The sequence below is a fragment of the Podarcis tiliguerta genome, assembly GCF_965153285.1.
Source record: "Podarcis tiliguerta genome assembly, chromosome: Z".
Taxonomy (NCBI): domain Eukaryota; kingdom Metazoa; phylum Chordata; class Lepidosauria; order Squamata; family Lacertidae; genus Podarcis; species Podarcis tiliguerta.
Genome location: NC_139553.1, coordinates 29,764,528 through 29,783,605, shown reverse-complemented (window position 1 = coordinate 29,783,605; position 19,078 = coordinate 29,764,528). Strand labels below are relative to the sequence as shown.

The following is a 19,078-nucleotide window of genomic DNA, read 5'->3' as shown; positions in this document are numbered from 1 at the left end:
TAATGGCTCAACCACCAACTGAAGCACAAGGTGGGATGGAAACTGGGCAGCAGCAGGAAGTCAAATCCCCACCTATGTAAAGGGGGAAGGAGAAAACAGGGTGGGGAAGGGTGGGGAGGAATAACATCTTTTTCCCACCTTTTATTTTTTGTGCCTTGGCTAACAATAGCCGTTGGAGATGGTGAATGAAGTCAGTCCCCCAAGGAGAGGCCCAGCAGCACTCAAGCTCCCTTGTGGGAAGTGATCAGCATCCTTGCTGCTTCATGCTCTCAGGATGTCTGGCACCTCTCTGAACCGCTTCCGGGTTCGTCCAGCAGAACCGCGGGACTGTACGGAAATCCTGCGTCTCATCAAAGTAAGCGGGGAGTGGGGAGGGGAAGAGAGGCTGTAGGGAAGGAAAGTTCGATTTTTAGGCCATTGGACACATTTGGATTTTTGAGTGAGTTGCGTGGGTGCCTCCCTTTCCCCTGAATCTCTCTCCCATACCTCTGAATCTGCCCATCCCTACCCAAAGACAAGAACAGAGAAACACACAAAGACACACACTTCCTTCTTCCAAAATATTAGGGTGAAAATTGGATCAGAGTAAAAAATTGGATCCAAGAAAATTAATCTGAGCACTGAAAGAGGAAGTGAGAAAGAGCATCACTCTTCCACTCTTTCCTCAAGGTAGAAAAGGGTAATTACCTTCGCTACCTGATGACCAGGGCTACCCTGAGGAGTTCTCCAAGATGCTATTGTATCCATTGGCGACCCCTGGGCTTGGGAATGTCATGAAACACAGTTGAATCCTATAAACTGCTAGACTGGCAGATACGTATGATTGCGGTAATTTCGGAAGGAAGGAAGGAAGGAAGGAAGGAAGGAAGGAAGATTTAAATATTTGTAGGATCATAGATCATCCCAGAGTGGCTTATAAGAAAGGAGCCACTATAAAACTTTATAAACTAGGCAATTAAAATAATACATAATTTGTGAAAACTCTTTAAATACTGTATAAAACGAAGAGGACAGCAGATAGCAAAGCCACATATAAACCACCACAACCAGTCACATAATAATCCCCAATGCAAAACCAATGCCATTTACAAAATTAATAGGTTCATTTTATACAAAAGCAGACAGGAAAATAAAAGTCTTTAGGGGCTGTAATGCCATGGGTGACACTAATGAGTGTGACTTCTGCCAGCACAGCAGCAAGCACGCTCTGCTTCTTGTCCTTCCTGGTCAGGCCGTCTGATGGAATGGCTTCCCCCCAGGGGCCAGCCGAGGGAGCAGGGAGGGCTGATGGTGCTGGGCTATTACAGCACAGCCAAGTTTGTTTATTTTATTTCATTAATATCCCCACCCCACTTTCCTCTTACAAGCTTGATGTAACATGCATGCTTCTTCTGACAACAACCTTGTGATGTAGGTTAGGCTGAGAGACTATAGCTGTCCCAAGGCTGCTCAGAAAACTTCATGGGGATTATGAACCCTGGTTTTTCAGGTTCTAGACCACACTGGCTCTCTGTGGTTGCTAATCCCCATTGAACTCGACGGGACTTCCTTCTGAATAAACATCCACAGGTCTGTGCTGTTAATGGTTGCTAAGATAGACAAACCCCTCCTCTTCGCCCACGATCATTGCGATCCTGCGTGCTTTTCCTGCCTTCCACCCACACCCGTATACATTTTTTTTTTTTTTTACACAAGCACATTCGGTCAAATAACACATTTAACATCACATCTAATTTAGCCCTTTACTTTTTGCCCAAATGCAATCAAGGAGATAGCCAGGCAGAGAAAGCAGTCCTTTAATTAGCATTTTGAAAAAATGGATGCAGTTTCTATTATTTCTGGCCCCTCCACCACTCTCTTCTACTGGTTCAAACCATGCTATTCTGTCAGCAGTTTTATCAATTTATTTTCCTCTTTTAAAACTGAATTACCCCTTTTAGTTGTTGTCATTACCAGTATTCCAGTGATTAAGGCAAGGTGTATATTTTGTGAACAGAACAGCACTTGGGATAGCAAGTGGCGCACCTGTAGCTTTCTGTGCAAAGAACTCTTGCTCTGATGCTCCAGGGCATTTAAAAGCTGGTATGTACCAGTTCCTCTTAGACAAAATTGGATGTGCATCCTTCTCCGTCTCAAAGCAGGGTACATATTAAAGCATATATTGAGTTGGAAAACTAATCATGCAGTTTGCCTCTTGAAATATGGAACCACAAATTGTGGTTTGTTGCTTTCAGAGAAGCTATCTTATCTGAGCTGTTTCCAAGGAACAGGCACAACAAGTTGCATTATGCAACATATAGAAGAATTTTATCTCTCCTACCAAGAGAGAGGTCTTGGGCTGATCTCTGCCAGTGCCCTAAGGAAAGCTATGGATTACTAACTGACGTAATTTATTAAGAGTGCTGGCACTGCCCTTGGGACTTCCCTGAAAAATATTGTTTGGACTGTCAGCTTCCATAAACAGGAGCCAATCTGCAGCAATGATGGAGGCAACCCAGAGTTAGATGTGTGTTTGTTTTGGCATATTTTGTTTGGTTTGGTTTGCTTTTTAGAGAAAATCTGGAATGTGTGTATATTTTTGAAGTTCGTATAATTTTTATTTTAAGGAAAAGAAAACCAATCAATACAACAATAACAGTCAACCAAAACCTGAACTGATGATCCCCAGAGATTTTCAAGTGTCTCTAGGAAGAAACTTAATATTAGTAGATGAACCAGCGCTTGTCCCATGCGCTATGACAGTGTTGGCAGCTGCGGTTGCCTCTTCATGGCTGCTGGTGCCAACTTCCTTCTTTGGGCAGCTCATGGCAGCTGCTGTAAAGCATGTGAAGAGGAGGAGGAGCAGGAGAGGCTTCCACCGCGGAAGCGCAGCCCTTTGTGACATGTCAGCTCTGAGGGGCAGGCAGAGGGCAGGACCACCCTGGGCAGTAAGAAAGCGGGAGTAGAGTGCAAGGAGCCGATTTTTCTTTTTCTTTTAAAAAAAAATGCTTTGTGTGTTCAGTCTAATCTTGCCCCTTTCTAAAAATTTACTTGTGCACAAATTTCTTTTTTGTAAATCTATCGAAGAATAAAATAAAATCGGGATTAAGGGGTTTCCTTAGGACAGTGTAGGGTGCGTATGCTGTGTCCCATTGGTCTAGTGATGGTGTCACCTGCCCTTCTTCTGGTTGAAAATGCTTTAGAGGTGGGACACAAAAAATGTAGGGTGGTTGAGGAGGGTCAGTAGGGAGTGGGGAGTGAGAAAATCCCCTATTTTTGTCTGAGGAAGGGTACAAACTTGCTGCTCTCTAAATGTTTTGCACAAGGGCTCCCACTATGCACAGCCAGAGCTAGATTTGTAGTCCAAAACATATGGAGGTCACCAAGTTGATGAAGGTTGATCTGAAGGTTCCAACGCCCAGCATTCTCAGAAACTGTCCCACCACACACCACTTTTCAGCCCCACTGACACTGAAGTATTGTGCAATATGTGAAAGAACCCTGAGCTACCCATCTAACCGTGGTTAAGAAGGAATCATGTATTCTTTATGCAAGCCACCACAAGGAAATGAACAATATATAGCTTGCAGATTGTGTTCCAGGGACCCATGATGCTGCCGTTATATTACTTCCCTATAACTTGCCTATATTGTCTGGTACTATCTGCTGCAGGCGGTATCTCCGTGGCAGGACAATTTATCAGCTTAACTATCTGAGTTCCTTTAAACTGGAGATGACGGGGATTGAACTTAGCACCTTCTGCCTGCAAAGCCAGGGTTCTGCCACTGAGTTATGGAAAGCACCTCCATATCTTCCTTGGTAAAACAAAAAGCAGCAGCAAGTAACAAGAACAAAAAGCAGGCTGCTAGCAAGTTCCACAGAGAAGCAGCAGCATCTTGTTGCTCATGGCATGGAATATTCCAATGATTAATATCAATTATCAAAGCTTCTGCTTTGAAGGGTTTCACTCATAAATCTGTTCCATCCTGTTTCCAGCTCAATCTGTTGCTTTAAAACTTGCACATACAAAAACAATATTTCTTTTTTATTTGTTTACTGGAAGGTTTGTGCAGTGGGCAGCAGAGATGTATACATGTGATACAACAGAGTCTATTGCTTACAGCCCAAATATTTATGGAGCAAAATAGTGGTAGCTGTTGTTGTTGTTATGATTATGAAAAATACATAAATAGAAGTAGAACTCATAGAACGAATCTGCCTAACAAATATCCATTGACTTGTTCTGATACTCTGTAAGGCTCCTAATAAAATAGGCAGGTCAACATGACCCTGTACTGCATTACACTAGTAAATAATTTCAAAAGCTCGGATGTCCCAGGGTTGAAAAACATACTCCGTTGACCTCTGGTGGGAGGAGGGGGAGTGACAGAGCATCTATTTTCTGTCTCCCCCTTCATTTCGTGGTACAGGTGCGTGGGTGGAGCTTGCTGTTCTCTCCCTGTACTTGCCTTATATCAGAGGCTCCCACATCATGTTTTCCATTCCTTGTCTGCGAGTACCAGACACAACTGCAGCTTCTAATTAGCCGGTTGTTGGTGTTTGCAAACCTGTCTTTGCCGAAAGACACACCTGGTGTCATATATGATATCAAATTTTGGGCAAGTTGCTGCGGCTAATGAGGTCCATGAGCCAGAAGCCCCCCACCCCCCAGCTCAGCTATGGCACCTTGGAAAGGAATCTAAGCATCCCTGTCACCATCACTTTGCTTGTGTTGGTGGCACAGCCACCAGCCTCCCAAAAACTTGCCATATTCTGTCTCTGTCCCAGTTTCCCTGTTGGGGAGGGGTCACCAATATTCAACCTTGCATGAGAATTCTTCCACCACTCCTGGTTTCACAGAGAAGGTAATCAATGGCTACCAGCCATGGCGGCTATGTACCAACTCTGAATCACAAGGGGGTAGGAGGATATTGTTGCACCCAGGTCCTTTTTGTAGGCTTCTCAGAGGCATCTGGTTGGGCACTATGAGAACAGGATGGTGGGCCACATGTCAAAGGTCTTCTCCTTTATTCATTTATTTACATTTATTAAATCAGTATACCGCCCTTCATCCAAAGATCTCAGGACATTCAGAGCATTTCTGCCTGCATGGTGGAAAGGCTCCCCTTTGGCACCAGACACAGCTCCCAGGCAGGTATTCCACACAAGCACAAGAAAGGTTAGTGCGACGCCTGCCTGCCTGGCCTCCCCCTTGTCCATCCATTCCCAACAACGGGCTCGTGGACTGGCTGGCTGGGTTCCCTCACCCACTTGCTTGCTTAGTCCGCCTCAACTCCTGGTATAACCAGTACCCCCTGGCCAGTCCCAGAGGCACCATTCGCCTGGGGAGCTTATAGCCAGGGTGGCTGCAACAAACAGAGAGGGCATCAGAGAAGGGAGGGAAGGAAGGAGGGGCAGAGGCCAGTGTGGCTTGCGGTGCCCCTGACTATCATTCCAAGGCACCCCAGGGTGCCAATACACACTGGTTGAAAACCCTTGCTCTAGGGCATCCGATTGGTCATTCCGGGAACAGGATGCTTGACTAGATGGGCATATGCCTAATCTCTTGGCTCTCCTTATATCAAGGAGCTGACCTTCACTAACAATACCATTCCAATCTTTCATAGTGTTGTTGTTTTTAAAGTCTGCTTTGCTATTTTGGTTTCTTCTCTTGGCAGGAACTAGCTGCTTATGAAAACATGGCTAATGCAGTAAAAGTAACAGAAACAGGTAAGGTAGATGCCTAACATGTTAAATTTAGGAGGCTGCTATTTATTTTACCTCCAGGCCTTCTTCAGAGTGTAACATGCGATCAAGTCCTCGGCCCTGTCCCTCAGGTGAAGAACCACACAGTTGTTGTTCCAATACAGTTTACAATTTTAAAACACTAAAACAAATGCATTATATAAGGTGGAGACTGACATCCTCTTATGCCAACTGATGGCCTGGGCTCCCTCAATTCTGCCTCCCCTCAAGGCAGGTGTCTTTATTTTTATATACAAATTGCATCACCTGGTGGCAGGATGCTGGTGGTAATTTTAGGATCAGAGCAAGAACTGAGATGGAATTGAACCAGTTTCCATCCTTGCTATGGTCCTGATTTGATCGTCTTTCTAACACACACACACACACACACACACACACACACACACACTGCAACTTGCATGGGGGGGCAGAAATCTTGCACATTGTGCAAATCTACATTTCAAGTGTAATTTGGCTCACAGAAAACGAATGTGAGGGAAGATGGTTCTAGCTCGAAAGACCTGACACCTTCCGAATGGTTTGGACTCCAACTCCAAGATGTTTGGAGGATGATATGGTTGGCTAACACTAGAGTAGTCTAACATCTCCCTAACATGCCGGTTATTTACATGCAGGGATTTAAAACCCACCAGCACCTACCTAACCCTGTTCAAACATATTAAGCAAAAAGGCTGGTGTTCATGTGGTCTGGCCTTGCATCTGATCTGCATATTGGTGAAGATGCCTGTTTTGGCCTTTGATCTTTTTGTGTCAACACAATTCACATGTTGCTGTCCAAAGAAAAGAGCCCAAAAAACACAATTTTGTTTGGGTGAACCTCTGATTTCACACCCTCCAGTCCATCATGGCTGCTCTCCCACACCCACCCAGAATTCTACTTTGAGAAGATGCTGGTGGCAACATTATTATTCATTATTATTATTTATTAAATTTGTATACTGCCATTCATCTGTAGCGCCCAGGGCAATTTGCAACATAAAAACACAAGATAATCCCCCCCCCAAATACCGTATTTTTCGCTCTATAAGATGCACCAGACCATAAGACGCACCTAGTTTTGGGAGGAGGAAAACAAGAAAAAATATATATTCTGAATCTCAGAAGCCAGAACAGCAAGAGGGATCGCTGTGCAGTGAAAGCAGCAATCCCTCTTGCTGTTCTGGCTTCTGGGATAGCTGCACAGCCTGCATTCGCTCCATAAGACGCACACACATTTCCCCTTACTTCTTAGGAGGGGAAAAGTGAGTCTTATAGAGCAAAAAATATGGTACATAATAAAAACAAGAACAAGGCCAAACCAACAACAAACCCTAACCCTCCCTCCCTCGCATTCCACCCCATCCTACTACTACTACTACTACTACTACGTACTAGTAAGTACTACTACTTAGTACTACTACCTATTAATAATCTTCTTTTATCTTGAGACAATATTTTAGTGCTTTATTCAACTATCTAAACATTTCAGATTTGCTTCGAGATGGTTTCGGATCACGTCCTTTCTTCCAGTGTTTAATAGCAGAAGCAAATAAGGATGATGCAATGCAGGGTAAGCTTTCAAGAAAACAAAGTTATCATTTATTTGTATAACCAGGCATCCCATAGAATGAGTGCCAACACTGAAAATGCTCCACCTCAAGAAGCTACCCACTGGACTGCATCTGGTGGGGGTATCCAGAGAAGGACCTCAGAAGATAATAGGGCCTAGGTGGGTTGGGGTGGGGAACCTGTGGGCCTCCAGAAGTTGCTAGACTACAACTTTATCACTTCTGCTATGCTGAATGGGCTTGATGTGGGTGAGGGGTCCAATGACATTTGGAGAGCCTCATCACTGGCAATGCTGAGGCTCACAGTTCAACTGCAACCTTCTAAGCCTCCCTATCTGAACTTTGGTACTTTCATCATAGCACATCCCACCCTAGCTATACCCCTCCCTGAGGGAATGCAGCATTGAGTTCCTCTTGCCTGCCTGCCTGGATCAAAAAGTGTGTTTGTGTGTAGAAACTAACTTAGGTCATTTTATGGCATCCATTGCTCCACCTATGAGTATAAGGGGTGTTAGGAGATGGGTAGTACATTGTGCACGAAACAGGATGCCCACTGCCCCCCTTCCTATTCATCCTGGCCCTGGAACCTCTAGCAATCCGAATCTGGGCAGCCCGACATCAAGGCAGTGGAAATAAAAGGCAAAACCTATAAATTACAGCTCTTTTCAGATGACCTAATGCTCACAACACCAGACCCCATCAACACAGCAATCACCTTAACCAAAGAACTCAGCACATTTGCAATGGTATCGGGCCTACAATAAACTTTGCAAAATCTGAGGCTATGTGCTTCAACACTCCCTTCCATACCCAAAAAAGAATTCACCAACATCACAAAGAAAAAACTCTGCCGCACCAGGTTCAGATACCTAGGGGTACAGATAACCAGAAACCACAAAAAAACTATACCACCACAATTACAAACCCCTATGATGTCAAATTAACAAAGACCTGATGAGATGGAGCAATACCAGCTTCACTCTCTCAGATAAAATAGTCATGATCAAAATGATTACCCTTCCAAAATTAACCTACCTATTCCAAACCCTTCCAATCTGGATTCCACCAATCCAACTCTACAAATGGCAGAAAAAACTACACTTGTTTATCTTCTCACACGAAAAGCCAAGAGTAAGCCCCAAACACCTGCACCTCCCCACCTCAGAAGGAGCATGGGGAATCCCCAACATAGAACTATACTACATCGCCAACCATATAATCCCATACATTCTAGAAGATGAGAAGAAACAATGGGTACGCTTGGAGAGAGACATAATCGAAAACACTCCCACCCCAGCATATACTTTCCTCCAAAACAAACTAAGGAAAATCCCCACCACACTAAACAGGTTCACACAGACCAGGCTTCCTCAAACTCGGCCCTCCAGATGTTTTTGGCCTACAACTTCCATGACCCCTAGCTAGTAGGACCAGTGGTCAGGGATGATGGGAATTGTAGTCTCAAAACATCTGGAGGGCTGAGTTTGAGGAAGCCTGACACAGACCATGCTTACATAGAAAGAAGAAGTTGGCAAACTGTCCCCAACCCTATCCCCACTAATCCCCCTGGCTTACCACCCACTATTCCACCACACAGCACAAAATCTCCAGATAAAAACCTGGCAAGCCAAAGGTCTATATCACATAGCAGACTTCTACAAAAATAACAAACCCATATTGACACAAGAAATACAAAATAAATATCCTGACTAACACACCACCAACTACACATCTTAAACAACCCAGCAGTAAAATCAGCAGCCACTAGGCCCTTGACCACCTTCAAAGGTCTTCTGCTAACAACAACGGGACATAGCAAGGGGATGGTATCTACAATATACAAAACACTGCTCCAAAGCCCCACAAACCCTCTTCACACAATCAAAAAACGACATAGGCTGTGAAATTAACCCCACCCAATTGACTAGAATGTGCTCTAAACCTCCCTTTAAAGCCATATCAGCAAGAAGAACTCACTCTGAAACTCACTTACAGATGGTACCAAACACCACAGAAACTGGCACTGATACACCCAGGAACCTCACCAAAATGCTGGCAAGGCTGCACCTCCACAGGCTCATACCTCCACATGTGACGGGAATGCCCCCAAACCCAACTCTTCTGGACAACAGTCATACAAGAAATAAGCAAAATAACTAAACAGGTACTAGAAGTCATGCCCTACTGAATATATTACCTATAAAGAGCTCATATCCCACCTACTCTCAGCAGCCAGAAACAACATAGCCAGACACTGGAGGGACCTGTCTGGGATAAAGATGGAACACTGGTATCAAGTAGTACAGGAAACAGCCTTACTAGAAAAGCTAACCAATAGACTGAAACTGACACGGGAAGAAATAGAAGAGGATGCCTTCACTCCAGCATGGCTCCCCTTTATCACATACACAGCCCAACAAGACAACAGCATGAACCCACCGACAGCATACAATTCAATATGGCTAACTTAACCCAACAACCACCGAACAAGCAGGGTTTTCATTGCCATTGCCCCTGTTCTGTGGAACAGCATCCCTATTGGGATATAGTGAGCCCACCATTTATGTGGGTTTTATGCTGGGAAGTTCCCAGAGCCAGATAAGCAAAGTGGAGGGCTTAAACAGCTCTTTCTGTGGTGGGTTTACCCTGCTCTCCAACTATTTTTTAGCTGTGCGCTGAAGGTTCTGATTGCGCAGGTAAATTAAGGGTAAATCGTGGGCCCACTTTACTTTTGGGGGAAATAGAAGACATTATTGCTTTGACAAAGGGACGTGGGTAGTGCTGTGGGTTAAACCACAAAGCCTAGGACTTGCTGATAAGAAGGTTAGCGGTTTCAATCCCCGTGACGGGGAGAGCTCCCGTTGCTCGGTCCCTGCTCCTGCCAACCTAGCAGTTCGAAAGCACGTCAGAGTGCAAGTAGATAAATAGGTACTGCTCCAGCAGGAAGGTAAAAGGCGTTTGCGTGCGCTGCTCTGGTTCGCCAGAAGCGACTTAGTCATGCTGGCCACATGACCCGGAAGCTGTACGCCGGCTCCCTCGGCCAATAAAGCGAGATGAGCGCCGCAACCCCAGAGTTGGTCACAACTGCACCTAATGGTCAGGGGTCCCTTTACCTTTACCTATTACTTTGACAAGCTTCTACATTTCAAGAGAAAGGTTTCTGCTTTAAATGTTCACTTTGTATTGTTTGCAAGCCTGAATTTAGTTGGATTTTTCCTATTCTTTTCGAAACTGTTTTTCAGTTTTATGTTTGTAAATCACATTCAGACTCATGTGAAAGGCAATAATAAATATCTCCCCACAAGAACCCCCAGACATCCAGGACATAAAACATGTAACTTGCCCTCCTTGACATTTAAAGTGTGAAGAATATTCTACTTTGTTTTGGAATTGCTTGTCAACAATGGATTGCTACTTCCCTCAAAATACTTTCTACAATTTTAAATGAGTTTCAGCACATGTTGTTGAACCTCCTGCCATCTGACCAAGAGGCACACAGTGTGTCCTAAAAGATGACAGCCTTAATCCTTTTAATTGCTTGGAGAATTTAAAAAACTTTTTTTTTAGAAATCAGCTAAACATTAAAGGTCTGGCTATAGCTTCATAATCCAAAAGAGGCTTTTAGATTTGTGTTCTGTTAGTCACAGATGTATATACCACCCTGCTGGATGGCAAATTGTGTTTTGAAGCTAATAAATATTTCAAAAGCAATTCTTGGCATTGCTTCCTGATGAGAGGGAGAATGGGTCAACTGTGCAACAAAAACGAAATTAACACCCCCCACCAAGAATATGAAGATATTTACATGAACCTAAAATGTGAGCCCTTTGATCCTGGCCTTTTTTTAGAGCTAAGTCAGTGGTTGGGGAGGTGGTATTTGGCTTAGTGCAGTAGTGCTGGGAGAGAGAGGTAATTAACCTCTCACACAGTTTCCCCTATCCTTCCCTATGTCGGAGCTATTAAAATGCTCTCAGGGGCGGGGGGGGGGGGGGGAGGAGAGAGAAGTGCAATAGAATCATAGAATCATAGAGTTGGAAGAGACCACAAGGGCCATCGAGTCCAACCCCCTGCCAAGCAGGAAACACCATCAGAGCACTCCTGACATATGGTTGTCAAGCCTCTGCTTAAAGACCTCCAAAGAAGGAGACTCCACCACACTCCCTGGCAGCAAATTCCACAATGTAGGCTCTTATTTTTCTTTCTACCCACCAAGATAATATCACTTTATCTAATACAGTGGTACCTCTGGTTACGTACTTAATTCATTCTGGAGGTCCGTTCTTAACCTGAAACTGTTCTTAACCTGAAGCACCACTTTAGCTATGGGGCCTTCCGCTGCTGCCGCGATGCTGCCGCACGATTTCTGTTCTCATCATGAGGTAAAGTTCTTAACCCGAGGTACTATTTCTGGGTTAGTGGAGTTTGTAACCTGACGCATATGTAACCTGAAGTGTATGTAACCCGAGGTACCACTGTACAGTGGTGGTAGTGTCCATTGGGACTGGTAGGGTAGAAGGCAGGGAGACCAACAGAAGGTGGCGCCAGAGTAAACAACAGGTAGAGCCAGAGCCAATGACAGGCAGAGTAAACTAACTTTGCTAAGTCTCCATCCTCCTGGCTGCTGAGTTCTACAAGGGCAACAATGGGACTAAGGAGGCGGAAGTTGAGAGGCAGTGCTACAACCTGGTCTAGCTGCAGTTAAGAAGGTAGACATGAGGACGCTAGCGGAAGGTAGACTGAGGTTGGAGGGGCAATGCCCCCACCTACCCAAGCAGACCAGCCTGTGCTGCTTTAATAGTTAACTCCGGTACTGAGTGCAGAGAGGATTGGAGCCAGTGTGGTACAGTGGTTAGGATGTCAGACCAAGTCCTGGTTCAAATTACCACTCATTTATTAAGCTCTCTGGGTGACCTTGGGCCAGTACTACTTCATAGGGTTGGTGGGGAGGAGGAGCTCCATGGAGAAAAAGGTGGTATATAAATGTAGTAAATGAAATAAAAGAAGTAATAAATTGGTGGCAAAGTGGGACCACTGAGAAGAAAGGAAAGGAGAAAATCTCTGTATGCTCAGGGGGAAGACAGAATTACTAATGGGGCTTCTGAGGCACAATTGCATCATTATGTTGGTGTGGGACTATTTTGGCTTTGTTACTGAAAATGTTTTTAATTAAAAAAAATTGAAGTGGCTTTTCCTTATAGCAGTGTGGTTCTCTTTCCTTTTATTAGTATTAACCAGTAAGCCCTTTTATATTGAGGAAATTTGATTTGCTTAAAAAATAACAGCACATGGTTTTGTTTGCTTCCCTGGCTTCTTTAGATGGCCATGACAAAGTAATTCCCCCCCCCATTTGCAAATTTAATACGTCTTACAAAAGGTGCTATTACCAAATTCAGTAAAATTCTGGTCTATTTATGTTGAAGTGATAATTTAAAAGAAAGGTGTAGTATCTAATGTTAGTTAGGTAGACCTGTTGAAATTAATGATTATTACTAAACTAAAACAAATGTGTGCACTCTGAGTAGAAATTAGTTGGATACAGTCTAAGATGATTAACTAATTCATAATTCTCTAGCTGATTGACAGCCTTACACAATAGTAGTTATTTCCTTACAATAGCTGTTTTGTGTCTCGCCAGATACCGACATTGTAGGGTTTGCTATGTATTACTATACTTATGACCCTTGGATTGGCAAGCTGTTGTACTTAGAAGACTTCTACGTTATGGATGAATATAGAGGTAAAAATAATACTGTTTGCACATAATAAAGTGAGAGATAGTGTGGAGGTGTGGTTAGGTGGTTGGGCTGAGATTGGGAAGACCCCGGAGATAAAGTCCTCATCACTTAGGCCTAAAGCCTAAAACTGGGTTAGGTAAACTGTGGCCCCCAATATATTGTTGGATTCCTAGCTCCCATAAGCCCCAGCCAGTTGAGCAAGACAGTTTGCATTTAAAGGGAAACATACCTAATTTGCATTTCCAAAACAAAATGCAAACTGAAACAGTCATCCTTAGAATTTTGCACTGAATTTTGCGATGCAGTTCTCCAACCAAGGAAAGTGTTCAAAATTGCATATACCAGGGTGAAATGTGCATAAAATGCACCTAACTCCTGCACCAAGCTGGTGCCAAACGTATTGCTTTCTGTTCCTTTGGACCATCAAGACCATATACACTGTCCAAGCTTGCTTAGTGAAAAATGAATCATGTAAGGGAAATTGCTTTTCAAAATTGTTTATACTGGGAGTTTTGCACTGATTTGGAATGTGAATAACTGAATTTAAGACTGCCCAACTGACACTAACCACGGTGGCTTCTGAAGAACCATTTTGTCCTGAGGAAAGGGGAGAATAGGATTTCAATATTGAGTTATTTCTCATTTTGCCTTTTTTGTTTTCTTGTCTAATTGTTACTCATGCTTATTGTTACTAATTCTATGGAGCCAGCTTTGTGGGGCAGTATAGGGAAACACCTTGAATAAATATTTACATTCTACATTGAACAACCATCAGTAACCTGGTGCCCTGCAATGTTTTGGACTACAGCTCTCGTAATCATTGATCATTAGCTCTGCTAGCTGGGGCTAGGGATGGGGGAGAAACTAGATTCAGTTCACATTTATAGGCAAAGCTTCCTAATTCACATTTTCTGTAACAATACACAAACTGAAATGCCACAAGCTTTCCTTGGAGATTCACACTTCTCTCAATTTTGCACTACAGTTCCCAAGCCATGTAATGCATGGAAAAATGCATGTGCTAGGGTAAACTGGGCACAAAAATGCATATATTAGTAAAAATAGCATACAAAATGCAAAGCTATATGCTAGAGAAAATTGCAAAGTTGTATATATATGAGGGAAAATGCACAATAAAATATCACTAAGTTCTCACGAGAATTTTTATTTTTTTTAAATTGAAGTGATGTGCCAATGTGGATAACTGCACTTGAGTGTGAACAAATGAGAAACCCAAATTGATAGATTCACCCATCCTTAGTTGGGGCTGATAGGACTTGGGAGTCCACCAGGTAGAAGGAGGCTAGCCTTGCAGTTCCATTTCCTTTTCTTTCCTAAAATAATGATAATGTACAGGCTTCTTTGCAATTTCAAAGAAATTTAATTTTTTGTATGTGTATAGAATAATGCATTAGATTTTACCGGTAAATATTCCTATTTTGTTCATGGCTCATGGCAAAGAAGATAAAATAGCATATTGTCAAAGCAGGCAAACTGTTCACATGGGTATGTTGCAAGTTTTGGTATCTGAGGTTTTTCTGATCTGTGTTTTGGCAGGTTGGGGCATTGGAACAGAACTTTTAAAAAGATTAAGCCAGGCAAGTTATATTTTCCTGTCTTCTATTTACTTGTATGTATTTACTTTGTAAGCTGTATATTCAATAGTACAGACTTAAATCTACTTTAGTCAGAAAGCTGCTGGCATATTAAATTTGACTGAGAGTCTTCTCTAGCCTGGTGACCTCCACATGTTGCTGGACTACAACTCCCATCACCCTTATTGCTCATTCTGGCTGAGGATGATGGGAGCTGGAGTCCAACAGCATCTGGAGGGCTACCAGTTCCCCAAACCTGGTTTCATTATTCAAGTCAGCTGTGAGAATCAAGAAGCAAAAGAGAGGATCAACTGGGTATCAGTGGTTAGAACCTCTAATCTTATTCTCACAAGCAACAGATCAAATTGTAAAAACTGTTGATACAACTGTTTCACGCTTCAGACTGCAGGTAGGGGCTTGCATCTGCAGGAACACACATGAAAAGTTCCTTAAATTTCTAACAGAACACAAGGTGAAATGTGATTTAATAGCAGAATGCAGAGGCTAAAAAAAGGGCTAATGCGCCAAGAAAAATATATGTAGATTTTAATAATTTCTTCCACTCTGGAGAGATTCACCTCACCTGGAGTGCTGCATCTAGCTCTGGACACTGCAGCATAGTGATAAACTGGAACAGAGAGCAATACAGCAACACAGAAAACCTGCCTTCTACCCAATCTTATCATTGGCAGCTCTCCAGGCTTTCAGATGGGGGCAATCCCAGACGCACTTGGAAATGCCAGAGGGTGAAAGGGGAACGTTCTGCATGCAAAATGTATGCTCTGCCACTGAGCCATGGCATCTCCTCCCAAAGATGGTGAGGGGTCTGCAAACCATGTTCTGTGAGTTGGGCTTAAATCTGGAGGACAGGCATCTTCAAATATCTGAAGGGGTGTCATGGCCTAGGACCCTCGTACCTACGGGACCGCCTCTCCTGGTATGCCCCATGGAGAGCCTCAAGGTCCATAAATAACAACGCCCTAGTGGTCCCAGGCCCTAAGGAAGTTAGATTGGCTTCAACCAGAGCCAGGGCCTTTTCAACTCTGGCTCTGGCCTGGTGGAACGCTCTGCCTCATGAGACCAGGGCCCTGCAGGATCTGATTTCTTTCCGCAGGGCCTGTAAGACAGAGTTGTTCCGCCTGGCCTTTGGCTTGGAGCCAATTTGATTCCCTCCCTCCCTCTCTTTCTTTTTTCTTTTCCTTCTCCTCCTGCGATGAGGCTACATTTTAATATTTTAATGTTCCATTATTTTAATGTTGTATTTTACTTTTGTTTTTAAGTTGTAATCATTCATCTTGTTTTTATTATTGCTTGTAAGCCACTCTGAGCCCGGCCTTGGCTGGGGAAGGAGGGGTATAAATAAATTATTATTATTATTATTATTATTATTATTATTATTATTATATAGGTTATTGTATTTTAGAGTTTTATTGGAAGCCGCCCAGAGTGGCTGGAGACACCCAGCCAGATGGGTGGGGTATAAATAAATAAATAAATAAAATAATATAAATGAGGCAAAATTGTTCTGTGGAACAGACTCCCTTGGAAGGAACTTGTCTTTAGAGGTTACTAAACAGAAAACAGCCACCTATCAAGAATGATGTAGCAGTGGATTTACTGCATTGTCATGAAGGGGACTAGACTAGGTGACCTTTGAAATCCCTTCTAACTCAATACTTTCCTAATCCCTCTGTACTAATAAATAAAATCAGAATTTTGCATATATAAAACTAGATGTCAGGGGGAGGAGTTATAGCTGAACACTCACTGTTGTGCTAGCTTTCTATATGTGGGGAAGCTTTCAATATGAAAATACATTGAACCATGTAATCCTCACTTGTAGTCTGAAGGGGTACCAACAGTTTTAACCATCTAATCATTTGTATGAATGAAGTTTTTACTTGCATTCCAACTGGTGACTCAGCTTAGTTCTCCAGCTGTGATACAATATCCAGAAGGGCAATCCTAATCAACTTCCTGAATTTGTTTGGGAAGGGAGACTAGGTAGAAAAAGAGGGAAGAGTTACAGGTTTGAAAAATATTCCCATGTGGAAGATACAACCTAGACTAGAACTTACCTCAAAAAACAGATTGAAACAGATTGGATTTTAAGTCTTCTCCTTGAGTGCTTATGATTGGGATGATACTATAGTATGATTTCTTACCTGTCTGTGATGTTCACCTTTCAGCTGAACGGGGCAGGAATCATCCTTTTAATATTGTTGCATGAGCATTTCTAAAATACAATTTCCTGATGCATTGTCTTTAACTGTTTGTAAGCTTTGTGCATTTTATGGATGTGTAAGTTGCTTTGAGACATTTGTGAGTGAAATGAAAACAATTATAGGCATCTTTAAATAAAACAAGGAGAAATTAAATGGTGGGTGTGCAATGTACCACCACAGCTATTGTACATATCAATTGGCTCTGAAGCAGAAAAGCATTTTGCCAGCTAAAAGGTTTTATAAGAATTCTTAACAAATTAGTGACTAATTAATGACTTATATCCAAATCTTTGATCTTGTATTAATGCTTAAAAATGCCCAAGAATGTGAGAACAGCAAAGAGCTTTAAGTTGTCCCAGTTTAGATTCAGAACTCTAGATGCAGGTATTATAGTCCTACAACTTTCTGTGCAATCCGTAAATGCAGTGGTTCTTGCAAAGAAAGCCAAGTAACTGTGTTTCTTTTACTCCAAGTTTTGTTTCTGCATTTGCTACAGTAATAATTTCAAGCAACAAGATTAACTGGCAGCTTAAATATAAACGGTTTAAAAAAGTAACTCCCACAAGAGGTAGTGATGGCTACCAACCTCATGTCTTAGAGGGAATGCATAAAGGGAAAGGCAATAAATGGCATAGAGTGGGCATGTACAACACGTCGATCACGTTCGACTGTTGGAACCTGAGACTGATTATGGTTGATTGCAGGTTGATCACTGCGCTCCTGGGGGGACTTGAGATGCTGCCCTGCTATCTCCAAGGGAGAGCTGGTGTGTGCATACGCTGCCAGATTGCTATCCTTCCCACTGCTGAGCGCTGGCGGTGGGGTGGGGTGGGATGCTGCTTGAGGGAGAGCAAGAGAGGGAGGAGGAGAGAGAGTGCCCCAGCTTGCTATCTTTCCCACTGTGCTGAGTGCTGGCAGTGGAATGGGATGCTGCCTGAAGGAGGGAGAGAGAGAGAGAGAGAGAGAGAGAGAGAGAAAGCAGGGAAGGAAGAATCATGGAGCAAGGAAGGAAGCAACTCGGAAGGGAAAGAATTCACACACACACACACAGAGAGAGAGAGAGAGAGAGAGAGAGAGAGAGAGAGAGAGAGAAGCTGGCTCCTCAGATCTGTGCAAACTAATATAAAAATATAGTTTGACTTTTCTCACTTGTTTAGTTACTTCTCCATCTAGTAACTATTTGGATCTATCATAATGAAATCCAAACATAACTACTGTATCTATGAAATAAAGATGTATTTATCTATCTTGCTTTGGAGGGTGGTAGAGCACTGCCAGTTTTTGATACTTGTTGGTAGATGGGAGGCAACTTAAGCTTGGATGTGCCTGGCATAGAGGAAAAGGCAATAAATGGCTACCAGCACTGGACACCCCTCTCTTATTTCCCCAAATGCTATTGCCTGTGCTTACTTTTCAGATAGCAATCGAAACCAACTGCAGCTGCATGCATTTCCTTGTTGTTGTTTGGAACAAGCCATCTATAGAGTACTATATGAGGCGTGGTGCTTCAGACCTTTCCACTGAAGAAGGCTGGCATCTCTTTAGATTTGACAAAGAAAATCTAGTCAGAATGGCTTCTGGAGACTAAAAGAAGGAAGTCCGCCATTTTTTTTATCACTCTCAAAGCTTGGAGTGCTCATCAGGCTTGCAATGAAAAACCTCACTTACAAGGGGGGACTTCTGGTTAACACAGTGGCTTCAAAGCAGAGTGCAAATAGCAAGAAAAATTAAAAGAAGCGTGCGTGTTTTATGACTGACATGACTTTGATAAATTGCTTTACTTTTTCTTCACATGGATGTACAACACTTCAAATGCAGCCTGAATCTTACGGATTAGTTTAAGCAAAGGTATACTCAACTGGTGACTCATATGGAGAAAGAACACAGGTGGGACATAATGTGCTGGTCTGGCCAGGAAACCTCTTGTTTTTCTTCAAATACAAAAATAGTGCTGGTGCCCTAGTGTGTTAGAGCATGCACAAGCTTGTGCCCAGAAGGAAGAACAAGACTTTGTGGGAAAGAGCACCTGCCTTGCATGCAGAAAGTCCCAGATTTGATTCCTGGTGCCTCCAAGTCAGAGGATGCCAAGCTGGGAAAGGCTGCCTTAGACAAATCATTCTCTCAGCCTCAGTCCCCCGATTTCCAGTGACTTGCCTATTTATAAAGGTTACAACTAGAGAATGCATGATACACTTTTAAAAACTGTACCTATTTTAGGTATTACCATTAAA

General features: G+C 43.0%; 1 protein-coding gene across 2 annotated transcripts; it reads left to right on the top strand.

Moving 5' to 3' along the window:
- The first annotated feature begins 6 nt into the window (after nt 1-6).
- On the top strand, nt 7-18,604 carry SATL1 (spermidine/spermine N1-acetyl transferase like 1). 2 transcript variants are annotated; one of them, XM_083424128.1, is made up of 6 exons: nt 7-355; nt 5,658-5,709; nt 7,214-7,294; nt 12,928-13,029; nt 14,585-14,625; nt 18,265-18,604. In XM_083424128.1, the coding sequence occupies exons 1-6, from the start codon at nt 275-277 to the stop codon at nt 18,433-18,435; spliced, it is 528 nt and encodes a 175-aa protein (XP_083280254.1). In that variant the 5' UTR covers nt 7-274; the 3' UTR covers nt 18,436-18,604. The 2 variants fall into 2 exon arrangements, with proteins under 2 accessions (XP_083280254.1, XP_083280255.1); XM_083424129.1 differs by lacking the exon at nt 18,265-18,604 and adding an exon at nt 15,315-15,458 and having other exon boundaries at nt 11-355.
- The last annotated feature ends 474 nt before the right edge of the window (nt 18,605-19,078 follow it).

Excerpts from the sequence above, each read along its gene's own strand:
- SATL1 (XM_083424128.1), top strand. The coding sequence starts at position 275 with ATGTCTGGCACCTCTCTGAACCGCTTCCGGGTTCGTCCAGCAGAACCG. Across the intron at positions 356-5,657 it reads AAATCCTGCGTCTCATCAAA|GAACTAGCTGCTTATGAAAA; the intron begins GTAAGCGGGGAG and ends TTCTCTTGGCAG. Across the intron at positions 14,626-18,264 it reads TTTTAAAAAGATTAAGCCAG|ATAGCAATCGAAACCAACTG; the intron begins GCAAGTTATATT and ends CTTACTTTTCAG.